General features: G+C 36.1%; 1 protein-coding gene across 1 annotated transcript in view; it reads left to right on the forward strand.

Annotated features, from left to right (window-relative positions):
• The first annotated feature begins 377 nt into the window (after positions 1-377).
• The window catches only part of LOC128675613 (uncharacterized), a 62,787-nt gene continuing 43,270 nt past the window's right edge, over positions 378-19,894 (forward strand). The window contains exon 1 of the mRNA XM_053755132.1: positions 378-3,647. Within this exon, the coding sequence (XP_053611107.1) occupies positions 378-3,647 (3,270 nt within the window). The remainder of the gene's footprint in view (positions 3,648-19,894) is intronic.

A 19,894-nucleotide genomic window follows, 5' to 3' on the forward strand; every position in this document is an offset into this window, starting at 1 on the left:
CTATTTGGTCCTTCGAGCCGGATTAACTGTGAGTAAAAGTGCAAAGTGTAGTTGTGGACTTAGCAGAATTCGTGAGTAAAACACTTAGAATATTTTCAAGTTAAAAACACTTAGAAAAATTCCAAGCAAAAAAGACTTTGAAAATTTTGTGATATTCATTCAAAGACTTAGAAAAATTTCCATCAAATAATAACTTATACAAATTAAAGTGAAAAAGGGACTTAGAATAATAATTGAACTGTTTTAACTTAGTTTCTGGAAGTGAATTCGGACTTGTATTTGGTTTTTAACTGAACTTTGACGCTGTATAGTAAACATCTAAGGGAACTTTGTTTTTTGCTGTCTACCTGCAATATTTTTCGTGAAGTTTATACAAGATGGCAGATAAGAAAACTAAACAGTATGCTACACAGATGATTCAGAATTCAGCTAAGATTGATAAATTACTTTCAAATTCGAAAAAATGTGCTAAGGATAAACGAACGAGAGGGTTCTTGGATTCTCGTATGGAGGCGTTAAAGGATTATTGGGCTAACTATACCAAGAATTATGAAACTCTTTCCGGACTTGTTGATGCTGAAACTTTGGAATCGGAATATAGCTTGAATTTAGAGAAAAACTTTGAACAAACTGAGGAATGCTACCTAGAGTTATTGTCTTGGCTTAAGGATAAATTATATGAACTAAAACTTGATCAAGGTGAAACCTCGAGTTCAAATACATATTCAGACGATCCAAAGATTAAGACAAAGCTCCCACCGATTTCAATACCTCAATTTTCGGGCGATTATAACCAGTGGATGAGTTTCCGAGATTTATTTCGCTCTCTGATTCATGATAATAATCGTTTAACTAAAATCGAAAAACATCATTATCTGAAGTCTAGCTTGTCTGGAGAAGCTGAACAACTTCTAAGGAATTACTCGCTAACTGAAGCTAATTACGATGACGCGTGGAGAAAATTAAATGATAGATATGAAAATAAAAGAATGATTGTAAACAATATCCTGAGTCGATTTTTAAGTCAAAAGACACTCACCTCGGAGTCTGCGAAGGGGATAAAAGATCTTTTGGATACCTCAAGCCAATGTCTCACGTCCCTTACAAACTTGAATATCGATTCCTGGAATGCAATCGTCGTGCACATATTAGTCTCAAAATTAGACCTTGAATCTCGCAAACTTTGGGAACAATCTTTAGAAAATTCCATAGAAATTCCTACATATGAAGATTTAAACAGTTTTCTTGAGAAACGATTCCGAGCTATGGAAATGGTCAGTTTATCACAACCTCCACCAAGAAGTACTACAAAACTCACTCAACAAACCTCTAAAGTAACTAATGTCAAAAGCTTTGCTACTGAAATTGATACTACTTGTACTTACTGCTCACAAAAACACTACGTTTGCCACTGTAAAGGTTTTGCCTCTCTCCCTGTGAATGAACGTCAAGATTTTATTAAGAAAAACAACATATGTTTTAACTGCCTAGTGAAAGGTCATTCTGTGTTCAACTGTAGACAGAGTACCGTTTGCAAAAAGTGCGGACGTCGTCATCATACTTTACTGCACCTCACCGCACCTAAAGATGAAAGGTCTGTTGAACCTGATCAGGAGAAAGATACCTCAAAGGGAAATATCACTGTGCCTAAGACCTCTTGCAACATTAGCGTGAACCTGAAAGCTGAAACAAAAGATGATCGGGTTATTCTAGCTACTGCTTTAATTAATGTGGAGTCAAAGAACAGGGGTACTTACGTGTTACGAGCCCTTGTTGATCAGGGGTCACAAGGTTCATTTATCTCCGAGGCAGCTGCCCAGTTGTTGAAACTTAATCGCACTCCAGTTACAGGGAAAATCTCTGGAATTTCTAATACATCAGTGGTAACTACAAAGTCTATGGTCACACTTACAGTCCACTCCACAAAGGATCAAGCATCAACCTTCAAGGTTAATGCCTATGTTCTAAAGAAACTTACCTCATTGTTGCCTTCCCGCGAATTTCCACAAGATACTTGGCCTTCATCTAAGCAATTGGATCTTGCTGATCCAAATTTTCACAAGCCAGGGTCTATAGATGTTCTTCTCGGTGCCGATGTGCATGCATACATACTTCTGGAAGGCTTACACAAGTGTAATTCTCTTATTGCACTCAACTCTCGCCTTGGTTGGTTAATATCAGGCAGAGTCTCACAAACTGATTCAACAGCATACGAACACAATATGGTCGTTATGCAAACTAAAATAGAGACAGATCAGTTACTCAGACGATTCTGGGAGATCGAAGAGAATTTACCTCACAAAAAACCAAGGACCGATTTAGAAATACAATGTGAAGAACACTTCAAAAATACTCACACTCGCAATGATGTCGGTCGATACATTGTACGGTTACCATTTAATAATGATCCTCCCACAAACCTTGGAGATATCAAATCTCTAGCTATCAGTCGCTTACAACAGATGGAGAAACGCTTTACACGTAAACCTGATTTCAAGGAAGAATATCACAAATTCTTGAAGCAATATGAATCACAAGGTCATATGATGATGGTTCCTGAAAATGAATTAGTAAAAGAAAAGGTATATTACTTACCTCACCACGCTGTCCTTAGGCCGACGAGTCTAAGTACCAAGCTACGTGTAGTATTCGACGGAAGTGCTGCACCTGAAAAAGGAAAATCATTAAACGATGAACTACTTATTGGATGTTCTCTTCAACAAGACATTAGAGATCTAATAACTCGATGGAGACAACATAAAATTTGTTTGGTAGCGGATATTCGACAGATGTACCGGCAGATTTTAGTATCTAGCGATGACGTTGATTATCAGCGAATTTTGTGGCGAGAATCTCCAACACAACCTATAAATGAGTACAGATTACTTACCGTCACGTATGGGACTTCTTGTGCTCCATTTTTAGCCATTCGTACACTTCATCAATTGGCTGAAGATGAAAAGAACGATTTTCCCAATGAAGCTGACATCTTGAAAACCGACGTGTACATGGACGATCTGATGACCGGAGCGTCGACAACAGAAGATGCTGTAAAGTTACAGAAAGCGTTGACGGAACTTTTGGGTCGTGGTGGATTTCCTTTGCACAAATGGTCTTCGAACAGTAAAGTGGTGTTATCTCAAATCCCAAACGATGACAAGGATTCTCAAAGTGCTGTAAATATTAAGGTTGAAGACACAATTAAAACATTAGGTATTACCTGGAACTCGGAGACTGACAATTTTGAACTTAATGCAAAACTGTATCATGGTTATGACAAAATTACTAAAAGAAATGTATTATCTACTATTGCTAAATCTTTCGATCCACTAGGTTGGCTAACACCTGCAATCATACTACTTAAAATCTTTATGCAAAGGTTATGGTTGGCTGGTTTAGATTGGGACGAAGATTTACCTACTGATCTGAAAGAAGAATGGGTTACTTACCTTGATCGTTTCGAGCACATTGAAAACATTCAGTTCCCACGATGGTTCGGGGTTTCAGATGACACAGCGAAACGGGAGCTGCATGGGTTCAGTGATGCATCTTGTGTCGCTTATGCTGCGGTGGTGTACCTCAGGGTCTTAGGAGATGATGGTGAAATAAGGGTCTACCTTGTCACTGCGAAATCTAAAGTTGCTCCGGTAAAACAAATTTCTCTTCCACGCCTAGAACTCTGTGGTGCATTGCTCTTGGCAAAAATTATCCAACATGTCCAAACTTGTCTTAGTATACCCGATGAAGATGTTTACACTTGGACAGATTCTACCATAGTTTTGTCGTGGCTGCGCAAAACTCCAAATACTTGGACAACATTCGTTGCAAATCGCACATCAGAAATTCTGACATTAACTAATTCTAATCAGTGGTATCATGTGAGTTCCAAAAATAATCCCGCTGATTTAGCATCACGTGGAATATACCCACATGATTTGCAACTATCAGAACTATGGTGGAATGGGCCTCAATTTTTATATGACGAAATTAGATTCGATCATTCCTCTTTCAATGTTCCTTCAACAGATTTAGAAATGAAAGCGACTAAAATATCATGCCAATACCAATGTTAATTTTATTGAAAATGACGCAACTTTTTATTTAAAACGATTCTCAACATTGTCAAAATTAATACGTGTCACTGCTTACTGTTGTCGTTATTTTAAAATATGTAAAGCTAGAATAAATAAGAACCCATTTACTGAACCTATTTATTTGACTACTAAGGAGCTTGATGACGCTCTTAACCGTTGTATTAAATTATCACAATCCATTTCCTTTCGAGATGAAATCTATAATTTGTCATCAGGTAAACAAGTTCGAAAATCCAGTAAAATTTACGCGCTTCATCCACTTATCGATGACGAAGGCATTGTTCGTGTTGGTGGACGGCTCGCTAATGCAGAGATTCCAAACGATATGAAAAATCCCATTCTTTTAAGTTACGATTGTGCCCTTTCTAAACTTATTGTTACAAATGCACATTTGAAATCTCTGCATGGAGGTCACCAACTGACTTTAAATGTAATTCGCCAGAAATTTTGGATTATACGAGTAAAAAATCTTGTAAAGGCTGTAATCCACAAATGTATACCATGTTTTAAACAAAAGGCTAATCCACTTGCACCATTTATGGCAAACTTACCTAAGTTTCGTGTTACTCCTAGTCGTCCTTTTCTCATAAGTGGAGTAGACTTTTGTGGACCTTTTGCAATGAAATTGTATCCCGGCAGATGCAAAAAATTGTGTAAATCTTATGTTTGTTTATTTGTGTGTACTGTAACAAAAGCCATTCATCTAGAGTTAGTGACGGATTTGACTTCTACTGCATTTATTGCAGCATTTCGACGTTTTACTGCTCGACGTGGTCACTGCAACGAAATTTGGAGTGATCATGGAACGAATTTTGTAGGTGCGTCACGCGAACTAAATCAAGCCTTCAAGGATTCACAATCTCAGACTGTATCTGAAATCGCTGAAATTCTGGCTAATGATCACACACAGTGGAACTTTATACCCCCTAGAGCGCCCCATTTTGGAGGGATCTGGGAGTCTGGAGTGAAAAGTATTAAAGGGCATTTAAAACGGGTCATAGGACAAGCGTTTCTCACGTATGAAGAGTTAGCTACACTCTTGTCTCAAGTTGAGGCTTGTGTTAATTCACGTCCTCTTACAGCTATAAATTCGAGTCTTGATGAACCTCCGTTGACACCTGGTCACTTTCTTGTCGGTGAGCCCCTAATAGGTGTTCCTGAACCATCATTAATCGATGTGAAAATAAGCCCCTTGAATCGATGGCATATCATTCAACGTATGGTGCAGTGCTTATGGCGTCGTTGGCAAAACGAATATTTAACAACACTGCAACAGCGTTACAAATGGAACACTGATCGACCAGATATTCCCATCGGTACTGTTGTTTTAGTAAAGGATGACATGCTTCCACCTGGAAAATGGCTTTTGGGACGTATAATTCAGAAGCACCCAGGAGCAGATGGTATAACAAGAGTTGTTACCCTAAAATATAAAGATAGTGTTTTCAAAAGACCAATCGTAAAATTATGCCCTCTGCCCCTGGATGAACCTGACTCTCAGTAAATTTCTACCTTGTTTGTTATTACTTTTACCCTTCGTGAAGGACTTTAGTCGTCCTTGGCCGGCGGGATGTTGAATCCTCACCACTAGATGGCGCTAGGTCCGAGTTAATACTGGTTATCGTTTCGTTTTCTGTGTTAACCTAGTCTAAATGAGGCTCGATCACATCGAGTGTTCTTTCATAGTGTGTGTGCGTAATAAAGTGAATAGTTACAATAGTGTGAGTGTTTAATTTACTACAATGAATAATCAAATGTTTTTAAACGTTTTTATGGCGAGGCAAGTGACAGTCGGTATCTTATGAAACGCCTCTCTCTTCACACAGATATTTAACATTTAACCAAATAATTTTGACCCCAACTACTCTCGAAAATTTATTTTAAATAAGTACAGTAACATAACATCACTGTTCGTCCGATACCATCGGGATTTGTTAACGTTCCAGAGATCAAACAATATTGAAACTTAAATTTCAGTTTCATAATGAATTAATGAATTAATTGATTAATTTATAAGTTGCATATTTTGGTTGAATATAGAAATAAATATTAATGACATGAAAAACTTTTTACAGGATTTAAATACCTAACAATTAGTAATCCCATCAGGTTTTGCCAAATGCACTAGATAATCATCAAAAATAATCATAATATGTCGAGAAAAAAAAAACTATTTTAGTTAGTACGTAAGATATTAATAAGTGAGTGGTTTCAGATTACACTCTACACTTTTGTGACAAGAGTCAGTCACGCACGTGAAGCATTAGGAAAACCATTTCACTATTTTGTTTGTCATCTTTACTAAAAGTAACTTCCTTCAATCGTGCCCAAGCGACCGCAGGTGTACATCTGATATCCCCAGGCAGAGGAAACAAACTTATAGGGGTTATCAATTTGATTTTAAATGTTCATTATAAAACGTTCTACGCGGCTATTACATGGCTAGAAAGCTCTACTTTAAGTCTTTATTATCTCTCATTGAACTCATGATTCACTGTCATTAGACAGAATTATCTGGCATAACATCGACATAAAGTGTTTGCATTTTAGGGAAAGGCAAGTATTCATTATACTTGCCAGAGGCAGTCTTCGGCACTAAGGTCGCCTGCTGGGATACCCCACTCTCCTATTACATTTCTGCCGCCAAAAGCAAGTGCTTGCATAGTTGTGTTCCGGTTTGAACGGTGAATATCTCCAAATTTTCAGGGTACTGGCATATGTGTTTTCCTTTTTGGTAATATACAAATATATCACTGTGGTGTTCTCCATAATATTCGTACCTCGCGACCGGGACCGACAGCAGTCGAACCTTTAACAATATTTGACATGCGAAATTGTCTCAGCGTAAAATTCAAAGCAAACTCGTCCCGATCGGTATTAGGGCTATTTGCGGAGTCTCGCGGGATGTTTGTGCGTGCGCGGGAGCTGACGGAGGTAAACACTGGGGACGGGGTGGGATTGGTCGGCTTTCTTCCATATATGCGAGCGTGACTTCTTTCACACGACGTATAATGACGTGTCAAATGTTTTATCAGGTTTTCACGTAATATGGAGAATAGACAACATATCCTGTACAATCTTGATATTGAACTACGTAAAGAAAAAGAGAGAGCCAGGCTTTTTTTATCTATTACGGGCGCTGGTTTATGCTGTTACTGATATGAAAAAATATTACATGATACGAAAACCATTTAACCATTTACGTTAATATTATATTTTATTTAGTTACGTTACGTTTAATTTAAACATTATATAGTTATAACTTTAGTATTATTGTATTATATAACTTTATGAGCACGATCTAATGTAACTTAAAGTATAAATTCATACACATATCATTAACATTTCCCAGAATAATATAATAAGATCCTAAGTGTTGCCAGTACACAATAGTTGCCGCAGCGCTTATCACAAACAAATGACTACAAGCGCTCAGGTCCATAAATCTCGGGGCTCTTCCCGCCTCTTCTAGTAAGCCTGGTTGACACGGTGCTATTCACTTCACTAGACCCAGCTGTAGGCTTCATCAAAATTAAAATCGATCTCAGTAGTAGGCAGTTGATAGTTACAATTAGTATTTTTTTACTTAGCTGTCTCACTTTTTTACTTAGCTGTTATTGCAATTAAAATGGTTTTAACACATTTTAGATGATTCTATTGAAATGGTAGTTATAATAATTCAATTCCCTGTCATATACACGAAATTTAGTTCTCATTTTCTATGTGTTTTGTATTACTAGACAACTAGTAATAGATTCCTAAGTTACAACGCCATAAGGCTACTACAGTCTACTATATGAGTCCGCCCTTTGCTTACCGACTTTATTTGTCCTTTACTTCGCATGGTCTTTAGCGTTATTTGTCACCAGGCCATAGATATTACGTTTATATAAATATGAACTAATTTATTTCGTACAACTTTGCTCGCCCCGTGTTAACCCGGCATTAGGACGCAATAAAAACTCCGCCAAGTCGTCTGGTCATTAATAACGGAGCATTCCGCAGAAACCGAGAATCGTGGTCACCCGATCATGGAACTGATACAGAAACTTCTATTAACTTACATCTATTTTTATCTTTTATCTGAAGTAAAATATTATATATTATAGATTCAAAAACGGACATTTGTTCATATTTTATAAGTACATGGCTATTTGAAACTGTCAAGATACTTATTAAATTCTTCGGAATTAGTGTGTGTAACATATTTGTTGTTCATTCGATTTTCTTAATAATTGTAGTACGACAGCAAAAGTAAATAACAATAACAATCTAACATGATGTTAATACTCAAGTCAGTTACAATAAAAAGGTTCATCTTCGCATCACAAAGAGAATGTAGAAAGTATTCGTTTGAGAAAGATATTGTAACTGTTTTCTTTATAGAAAGAGGGCGGCGCGTGTGGATGAGATTCTATTGTACCTGCTCGAGATGTGACGACTTTCTTACAGTATTGGATATATAAAAGCTAAAATGACGACCTCGGTGGCGCAGTGGCCGAGAGTTTGCCACTGAACCGAGAGTTCCCTGGTTCGATCCCCGGTCGGCTCATGATGGAAAATGATCATTTCCTGATTGACCCGGGTCTTGGATGTTTATCTATTTATGTATTTGTTATAAAATTTAGTATCATTGAGTTAGTATCCCATAACACAAGTCTCGAACTTACTTTGGGGCTAGCTCAATCTGTGTGATTTGTCCTAATATATTTATTAAAATAATAATAATAATAATATGACCCAAACCGTTGACGATCACAGATTCTTTACAAGATTTTATTCGACCTCTCAGTTCCTGCGCGGCCCAATCGGATTGCGATAATGTTGTTGTTCAATTGTCTATTATCTCTGGGCTCGAGGGTTAAATATTTCCACGTGCCTTGTGTCTCCGTAGCCCCAGATGCGGGGAGACGAAAGTGGACTGATCCAAATTAGGGCTATCTAAAGCAAATTAAATTATCATATGAAAAATAAGTATTATAGATAAGAAGTTAAATCGTTTTTATGACTACTGCGTGGCGATCTAAAGCAAATCTTGCTCTACGATACGAGGTGACGCCATTTTATTAAATTTACCCAGTCGTTATAAATATTTTTAGCATAAAACAAAAGTAATCATTACAACCTTTTGCTAACAATTGCTACAATTTCACGGATATTTTCCAATAAACGGATTTATTTAGCAATCGCCGCAGACGCCGTAATTAAACGCAGCACTTTGCGATATTTACAGCAATAAATACTTGGTAATGCAAATCGGTCACTAACCGATTGTAAAATTCCATTGGGTTGTTAAAAATTATACGTGAAATATTCGTAATAACTGTGAAATATTGAAATGTTATCAATTTCCATTGTATGGGCGAGGAGTTTTATTAAAATGATACATACGAAACAACGAGTTCCGTACCGTGCACGGTACAGCTAGCGGTATTTTTTATCGTCACCTAAACTGAACCTTAGCTAATACGATAAAAATAGAAACCATTGTACACATTTATCTAAACGCAGCAGTTGATCGCTCAATCGAGAGACCGAGGGGTCGCTTCACTTGTTATCATTTCTGTACACTCAATATCTATAATCTGCTTATCACGGACCCCACGTTATGACTGAATTGCCGAGGCATCATATTTTCAACGATACAATCACGTTTAAATACATAACCCTTAATATGAAAACCTTAGAGTCTAAATTGTTATGATATTTTTAGACGTTTGATGCACCGAGATTATAACGCTCTAGGAAGGTCGATAACATGCGTAAAATATGATAATAGTTGGGTAACCCTTCCGCCGCGGCGCGGGCCTGCAGCACCCGAGAATATGCAAATGGCCGGAGATTCCAACCCTCGTGATGAGACGTAATCTGTAACCTGCTCGTAGCCGACTTGTTGGTAAATAAAATTAGACTTTTGGTTCATAACAAATTCATCATATTTATTTATATTTCGCTGTACACATGATACATCAGGACAGCCTGCAGTGTAATAATATGCACATGTATACCCACCCTGTCGGCTTGTTGTGATAATATTAAAATAGAAGTTAATAAGTAATTACATTATTTCGTCAAATTTTCAGACAATAAATTACATAGAATAATAACAGAATACTATTATTATAAAGAGGTAAGCGTTTGTGAGTTTGTATGTTTGAGGCGGGTAATCTCCGCAACTACCGATTTAAAAAAAAATTTTCACCAAGATTTATTCAATCCATCAAGAAAATCCCACGGGAGCGAAGCCCCGGTCAACATTTAGTAACAGATAAATTAATTCAAAACATTTCCAAATAAAATGTTATCAACTAAATGATCAAATAAAATATATATTTAAACATAATAAATAATACAACTAAATAATTTATATATAATCATTTAAAATAATCTCAAAAACATTGAGATCATTTTTGGGAACCGTACAATTTTTGGCGTCAATGTAATTAAGATTCACTCTGAATATTTTGAATCCTTAAGATTTAGTTTATATTATCTGAGAAAAATATATGAAATTCGACAGTAACATAAAAAATCCCGCACGGCAAATAAACTTGAAGAAAACTGTTCTATTATTATTCACATAAGTTTTTATCACCTTTCGATCGAGCGGCCGGCGGATCAAAATCACCTCGCGTCGGTAATGTGCCGTGTAAAGGTCGTATATTAGCATCCGAGTGACAAAAAGTGCCAAAAGGAGCCACTCTATTAGCTTTTTGGGTGGCCAGTCGTATTCACACCAAACTAATACTTGTAATTTATACTACAACGACTTTAATTGATCGATTATTTGTATTTAAGAAAGAATAATGTATAAACTAGCTATAATTTACTTACAAAATTTGTTTTTAATTTTTGATTAATTGTTAAAGTTATAAGCCATAAATAAATCACGGAGAAACTGATGACTGACTGTTGACTTATATTTAGCCTAAATATTAGTCAATTAATATAATTGTATAATTATTACTAACTATACAATTTTAAAAAATTGTATAATTCTCTTAACATTCCATCTAAGTAGTAACCACCAAAACAATATTTTAATAATTTTAGCGTCGTCGTGTATAAGAAGTCTGTATTACTTTTGCACGAATTTTCTGTCGCCACAGTGTAATGTTATATGTATTAAACATCAGTGATCTAAATTACACATTTTGAAGATTTTTTTTTACCATGTGGATATTGATTTTTTTTATTTACATACAATTATCAGCCTATCAAATCTATCTATATTAAAATAAACCATACAAATTAGATTAGACACGGACACATGGACTGCGTGATATGAAGAGGCTGTGCTTCATATCACGTAGTCCATCCGTGGTCTTTTTGATCTTTTTCTTCCCATCTAACTTTTTACCTTCATTCTCAACGTCTTATATTTGTATGTTCGTTCATCTTCTGTCTTTATTACATTAACTTGGACTTAAATTGGACACAATGTAAGTTTATCTATTACTCCATACTTTTACAGTTATAGGCGTCACCTTTATATTGTATTAAGATGTATTTAATGTATAATAAGTCGACCAGCATTGCAATTTTTTACTCTGTGCCAGAGGCCCGACTTCCACTGACGAGAGGGGTAACGGGGCGAAGGGGAGTTCACATTTAGCCTAATGTCACAGTTGCTCCAAATTGAAAATAAACATATCCCGCCTTTTCCTCTTTGACGGGATTAAATAAATTCCGAGTTGAGACGACTTTCGTCGCTGACGAAATTGTCAGACGTTTTCTGGAGTATCTGGAGATATTGTTTTTAACCCCTGAAGGGATGTGATGTGTGAGTTTAAATAGCTTTCGAGTGCAGTATCCATACATAAAATTAATTCCACGGTAACTGAGCTACTCAAGATCATTGAACAGGATTAATTATTTGTCATGATTATGTATTGTGTCACAATAATGCTCAAAGTCAAATATGAGATTACGAATGGACATAGGACATAACGTAGGACAGCTCTTTTCTCTGAGTAGTTCGTGAAACGAGTCGCACGAGTCAACCGTATGGAATGCAGTTGTTTCCAGTAAGCCATTTCAATATAGCGGTGTTGAGCGGAATGTCGACTGCTTGTTACGGTTATAGGGCTGCTGTATCTTAGTTATCGGTCTCATCCCATAAAACAAGTCTCGAACTTACTTTGGGGCTAACTCACTATGTGTGATTTGTCCATATATTTTCAAACTACGATTTTGTTTTAAGACAATTATAGGATACGATGATAATTTTCGGGTGTTGGGTATAGTGGTGGGTTAAGTACATATTTTAATGTAAAGTTGACTGGTAAAATTCACTCTTAAAATATCACCTAAGTGTGGATATACATAAGTCTAAAAAAACACAAAAAAAAAATTTGATAATCAGATTTATTAATTAGTTAAGGCAGAAAAAAATAATATTGAGTGTAGGTTTAATCGGAAATTGGAGTAGCACAGTGCGGCAACACTTACCCTCGCAGTCAGCGGCGCGGAAGAGACAGCGGCAAGTACAATAAAAGTTGCGGAGATCGAACCGCCACATCCTGCCATTGTGCTCGTCTAAACTTGTTGCAATGTGCTGCCACAATAACATAAGTTTTATGTGCTAGATGCTGAATCATCTACTTTTTCTATTTGCGGGTATAAATCGTACCGAACCTGTCAAAGCGGATATCCTAGATCTTGAGTCTTTCTTGTTCATATTATATTAGCCTTTATTTCATATTACATTGGCACCTTATTTCATATTGGCTCCAATGAGATTAGTGAATTTTTGAAAATTGAATCTATTTTCAAAATTGAATTTAGACCTTCCAAGGCACATTTACACGTCAAAATTTAAATTATATACTATTTCTGAAAGCTGCAAACTACTATTCTCAATGCCGTGCCTGTTTTCCTTTTAAAACTATGCCTTTTTAAAAAAAAAAAGAGTAATTTAAATTGAACTTCCAACGTACTTATGGGATTTACTGCGACAAGTGCAATTCACAAGCAGTTTATAGATTGAAATGCATTGATATAAAAAATTGAAAGGTTCGTATCACCCCACTCGAGCGCGGCGCCTCACGCTGAGCCAAATTGAAAAATTACAGCGAGCCGTCGAATATTTTGACTCTTCCACGACACTGCGCGCGCCCCCGCGCCTGCCACAGCACATTTTATAGTGATACTAACTAATTTCTGAATCTTACTATTACTATAAAATATCTTTATTTATGCGTACTTTTTAAATATCATCTTCGGATTACTTAAAGGAGAGTTCAAAAGAAACTTAGAATAGTGGTAGATTTACATCTCACTTTGTATCTCTCAAATAAAATCTAATCGAAACCAATTTGGATCATTTTTGCATATTACTCGAACACATTTTGCTGAAATCCAAAATTAAATTAACTAATGTCACCTTGTTTTGAGTTTAATAATTTGTTTTGATATTCTGTATGTCCATATACTGTGTCGAGTGCACTTCCTGCCTCTCCGTATCATAATAACAATATTTCGAGTGAGATCTTCTGCGTTATCTGAAAATTCAATTGCTTCTATTTAGAATAACTTTATTTAGGGGTGAAGGCTATCAGATACAAATGTGATATGCCTGCCATTTAGATTGTGCAAAATTTTATTTAGTTTACAAAAGAAAACTTTATATAATATTGTAATATTAAAAATGCCTTTTGTATCTCGACTTTTGGAAGTCAATTCATTGAAATATACAGCTACAGTGTCACGTTTATATATCTTACGAAACGTACAGAGTCTCGATTTGCGGAAGTAAAGGGCACAATGCAGATATAGTGACAGGTTGGTCATTCATCAATATGTTAGTTGTGACGAAAGGGTCACGACTAACACATTGAACACGTTTGCTTTTTCCAAACTTCTCGGAAGAAAAGCGGCGGTAGACTCTATGATTCTCCCTGGCCCCGGACCGACATGGAAGCTATGGAGGTGGATTATAAGGAACAAAAATCATCTATTAAAATTCACCATCCGAGTTAGTTTAAAATGTCTAATAATATGAAACCCCTAAATAACTTTGGTAAAATAATGCCAGATATACTGAAAATTTGCATAATAAATTAGCTCTGCGGAGAAAACAGACATGGCTTGCGCTGTAAAGTTGGGACTGTTTCCTTTATATTGTTTTGTATTTACTACTATACTAGCTACTGCCCTGGGCTTTGCTTTTGAAGAAATTTCTACATAAAAAGGTAATATTTTAAGGTACGTCTAAGCGTAACAGTTATAATATACCTACTATGAAAGTAAAGGTGTTATTTGTTTTTGAATTTATTGATCGTGTTTTAATTGCGCCGCCGTTTTGTGATATTTTTCCACCACTTTAAATTTGTTTTTCCACATTATCCTGGTATCATAAGGTATCTATCAAGACAGACGATAAAAATAACTAGATTCTAAATAAAAACAAGTGCAACGCTGTTGAATGCAGGTTTCTCTAGAAGCCCCGACTTGAGTGGACTATAAAACGCACGCGCTCCCCTGATGTGGGGAGGTGATGATCCATCACGCGTCAAATACCCTGTCCGCGACAGGAGCACTCTTTTCATTTTATGTTTAGTTAACGACACAGGGCAATTGTCAAAATAGCCGTCGAATTTCACAGAATTCCTTTTAATGAAATATAAATACAAATAGTGTATTGCTCAAGCCAACTTAGGGTGGGATGCATCGTCAACTTTGACGTTAATTTTAACGTGCGCAGAAAAACACACGTTAAAATTAACGCAGTTTAAAGTTAACATCAAAGGTGCACCTAATATTTTCATATATTTCAGTCAGTTTGGTTGGTTTTTATAATCTTCATAAGTATGTAAGATAAGGAGTGTATTTCATATAATATATTCGGCATATAAGTAAGCAATCTTTCTCAAAAACATACGGAAACATTAATATTGTTTGTGTTCCGAGGCACGCAGATTTGATTATGGTAATACAGCGTTTGTTCACAGGCCCGCGGAATACCTGATGGAGAGCCAGTCTCCACTCATGTGCTAAACACTTTTGTAAAGACGATACGATCCTACTTGTGCCACATGACTATGTGCCATTATATGAATTTGACTCATAAATAAGTAGTGTCCTTCGACCACTACCTTGCATTCGGTGGACATCACCGCTTCTCAAGATATGTGATTGAAAATACTATGGTTTTCAATGAGTGTATGGAATGGATATGATTCTTATTTCTAAATTTTGAAAATATGTTTAGTAAATACTTTGTTAACCCAATTAAATATTACTCTTTTCTTGCTAGCTACTAGGTTTGCGTTGTCATTTCTTCTATTTCTTCTTTTATAATGTTATTTTAAAAGGAAACGCAAATTCTCGTTTTTATATACGTTTCCTACAAAAATCGTATGTAATACAAACAGAGGCATTGATACTTCAACACGTGTATTCAACAATCTCCCGCATTGTCTTCATCAGCATAGATTTCCTTCGCCCCTCCACACAATTTCGTACACAGTAACGCTTGTTATTTTGGAATGTGTCGCTAACGCGTGCCTTAACGACGTGTATGTTTTTGGAAACAAGCCCCCTTTTCCTTATTGTTTTGTAATGGAAATCATATGAGAAATACGACAATTGTTATAACGCTGTCATATTACACTTAAAATTATCATTCTGTGTCTGTGAAAGGCAATTCTTCAAAGTTATGTTTGTAATGAAATAACTAAGCAATTTTTTCTTATTAACAATATACAGGCAGGAGGAAGACTCCTTTCTTACTTGATATATTTAGTTTACAATTGACTTTTGATAGTCGAAAAACAACTGAAAACATACAATCACATGCTGCCTAAGATATCGGGTGTAAACAGCCACTTGTAGTTTAGTGTATATTGAGGACGTCGTCAAGCGGCAGTCGACAATATCGTAAAATGGAACGGCGCGTCCCGCCATACTGTATCGGAATGGAATGAAACTCGCCATTCGATTTATATGAAAATGTCACAATAACGATCACAACAAGTCATGACGTCTCGCCGCAGACAGTAGCCAATTGCTTGGCCATTACGTTGTCGCTGGAACTCAATAAAACGGCACAAAGAACATAATAAATTGCTCAATGAATAGTTTTGGAGGTATAAAGAGGTGCCCTACTGGATCGGAGAAACATTTTTATCGAGTTAATTTATATTCCAGTGAAAACAAAAGTGAAATCAAATTGTTCCTAAAGCTGTAGGCTTAACGGCTTTAAAAATAAGTTAAATAAATGCATAATAGTCATAATTGAAAATTAAGAGAGAGAGAGTAGAGTAAACTAGGAATTTCCGTTTAATAGTATTATTACTTTCTAACAACTCTAAAAAGCAAGTACATTTCTAGAATATGAACAAAGATATAAATCAAATCGATTCGAAATACATTGTTACAGTTACAACCGACAGCCACCAAACGATCAAGCTTAGTTCACCGCAGTGTTGATGAATCTCTGTTCCCGCGTCACACTACCACAGTAACAATACTATCAGAAGTTAATACGTTGTAATATAATAAATAATATTATCAGAAGGGAAGAAATTATTTATGTAAGAAGTTTTAAACTGCAAACATTAGTGACGTATAGTATTCACATTGTACATACATTAAACTTTATAATAAATTTTAGTGCGTATCTATACCTATAGATACCTATCTCGTGGTACTTTCGATAGGTATCCCGTGGATTTCATAATTGCATTGCGTTTTATAGGCGGAATATTATTTTTTACCCTGAATAATCTGAATATACCTTCCGTTCACAGTCACTGTGCTAGTCTCGCTTGTCGGTTGCGTCAGACCTAATTATAACTTGGCAGATCAGGCAGCTGCCATAAGAGAACTATTTCATTTCCAACTCATTACTAATTCAGCGGATTTTGACGCCGATTGCTGCCGTTAAGCTTACATTCATTACGCAACTTCTCTTATTCAAGTTGAAACTGTTGTTCTAACTGCAGTATGAATTAGATTATTTCATACTAAATAATTAACCCAAATACTAATCGATTAACCTAATTTTAAAACAATTAATAGCCAATCAACATTTTTGAGTAGAAATCAACAAATAAACATACAGTACTAGACATTGAAACCACAGTTCAAATGGTTGTAATCACCGCACAATACGAATAAACCCGCAACCGAAGCGGCGCGGTCGCGCTGCCTACCTGTATAATAGCAGCAGTATCAGAAATATATAAAAAATATTGTTATAGAGAGATGCCTAATAGTTTATGTTTATTTGAATGATAACTACATACGTTATTTTTTCATCAGAACTACTGACAGTTAATACCACGTGTACTTAATTTGTTTTCTTTTTCGTCTAAATAACACTAGCCAATACTGTCACTCTCCATAACCAAACAAGTCAGATTCGATGGCGGCGCACAGGTTCAAGTGAACCGCACACGTTGGTGTGCGAGCCTCGGCCGTAACTGTGTAAAGTGATCGCAAATAATAACATTATTATCTAATTGCACCGCCTCCATCCTCATCTCATATTTCACAGTAGTCGAGTCTATTGAGTTAGTATCGAAACGAGTGGATGTTTTATAATACATACTCAAACAATTCAATGACCATATTATAGACAATTGATGTCATTATTGTTGAAATACGATTGCATAGTGCATTCATGAAAATGTTACCTACTAATGTTCACTGCTAATTCATTAACTGAATGAGGAACTCAGTGGAAGAGGTACCAAATCGTACAGTGATTTGTGCACTTGACGTGCTATTGTCGTGTATTATCTCTAGCTCGTACATGCAATGTACGGCGAGTCCCGACTATATAACATTATAGTCGCCGGACGAGAGAAATTCAGTCCGGAGAGAAAGCCAGTGCCCCTAATGATGTCTACTGACCAATTCACTAGTACAGAGTAACATCACCTTACCTACAAATCTCGCTCTAAATATATTAATATGGCGGCCTCATATTGCGAGAGTTCGTGACGACCCCGTTCTTGCAATGACGTGACAGGGGCAATTAGGAACTGTAATATTGCTTCTTTCCCTAAATACTTATATATCTCGTTATTACTACAGTTAGCGTGTATTGTATTATTTTTTTAATAAGTATTGAGATGTAACGTCAATTTTTGTTATTAAAACAGTTTGTGTTGGTGTTTATTAGAGACTAGCTGCTGTCCACGGCTCCGTCCACACCAAAAAGTAGCACATATGATACTTTCCAGCTCTCTAACAATCTCTACACGAAATCACCTCAATCTGGTGCTGCGTTTTGACATGAATGACGGAATAACAAATACACAAACACACTTTCGCATTTATAATACTAGTCTATACTAGTATGGATTGGATTATTCTGAATTTTAGAACTACTGCTTTCAATGGCGATATAAATGTGTCTTTCTTGTCAATTACTGGTATCAGATGTTATTTAATTGTTCTAAACATATACCGCCATCTATTGGTGAAACTACTTAGCTTAACAGTGTACTAATGCGTGTAGAATCTTGGTCTCCTCATTCACGCTGCTGTTGCGAGATGAATGAGCTTAGTCCTGGGACATATTCCAGTTAGCCTATCTCAGAGACTTAAATATTTTCACATGTTTTCATGTGAACTGTTTAAGCCAACAAACAGCAAACTTAACTTCCTCAAGTGAGCAGGCCTTTGTAAAACAAAAAGGATGGCGTGTGTAATGGAAATGTATAATTTATCACTCGAAGACGAATCTGCATGAGAGGTTCTGAGAAGAAAGTAGTTTGTGCACAGAAAGTTACAATAAACAAGCGTATAAAACTATTTTGGTTAATTATAGAAGATATTGTTTTATATTTTTGGTATCTATTTGGCTAGGTAAAACCTGTCTACATTTTATGTTTTACTTAAGGTAATTCAATATAAACACATTATTTACACAATAATACATAAACATACGCGCGGGTGAACGCTGAGTGAACGAAGTAAAGAACAAACCGAAAATTTAATATTTGCTTCTTTACTATGTTTATTTCTTAATAGTATTAGTATTTATTAATTTAAGCGACGCGAATAACATATGATACCACTGTTAGCGATAACACACTCGATAAGAAAGAAAGAAGTATTTATTGCTACATATTATCCAAATCGTGTGGCGGGGGTGCGGGGCAAGAGAGCCGGGAGGGTGGGTTGAGACGTGACGAGAGGTGCTCCTCACTCGAGATGTCTTGCCTTTCCAAGTCTGTCTGAATCTCATCCCGGTTTGTTTTCGACGAAGCGTCTCGGCGTTCGCAAATAGCTGGGATGTGAGAATGTGAATTTTATGAATGGCTTTCTTCGCAGTTCTGAGAAACTCTTTGCTTTATTTTTTTATTTTTTTCACACTTCAAGTTTTCACGTTAATGACAAGATTTGCAATTGAATTAAACATAGTTCTTCACAAATAATTTATGATAAAAATCATAATTTTTTATTTTAATTTATAATGTTCGCTACAACACACGTCGAACAAGTAGAGAGCAAAATAAAAATGACGCCGGCAATGACTATCACCCCTTAGTGAAGTGCAGTGGGATTATGTTCCATCATTAGCAGACAAAGGCAGGGAGTGTCGGCTTGTAGATAATTAGGAAGAAACGCGAAAAATGGTGACAAGGCATGATGTGCTGCCTTCATTCGGTACCGTCTGTTAGGGCGCGCGCAGGCGAAGATATACTCTTATCGAATTTTCGGAGGTTTCGTTCTTATACGCCTTATATACTTTTTATAGAAAATAGTATGTGAGTATTTTGGACTTTAAAACAATTAACAAGTTAAATCCACCTGTTCCTCTCGTATCTATTGAAAATATAATT

This window comes from Plodia interpunctella, chromosome 14, assembly GCF_027563975.2.
Source record: "Plodia interpunctella isolate USDA-ARS_2022_Savannah chromosome 14, ilPloInte3.2, whole genome shotgun sequence".
Classification (NCBI taxonomy): domain Eukaryota; kingdom Metazoa; phylum Arthropoda; class Insecta; order Lepidoptera; family Pyralidae; genus Plodia; species Plodia interpunctella.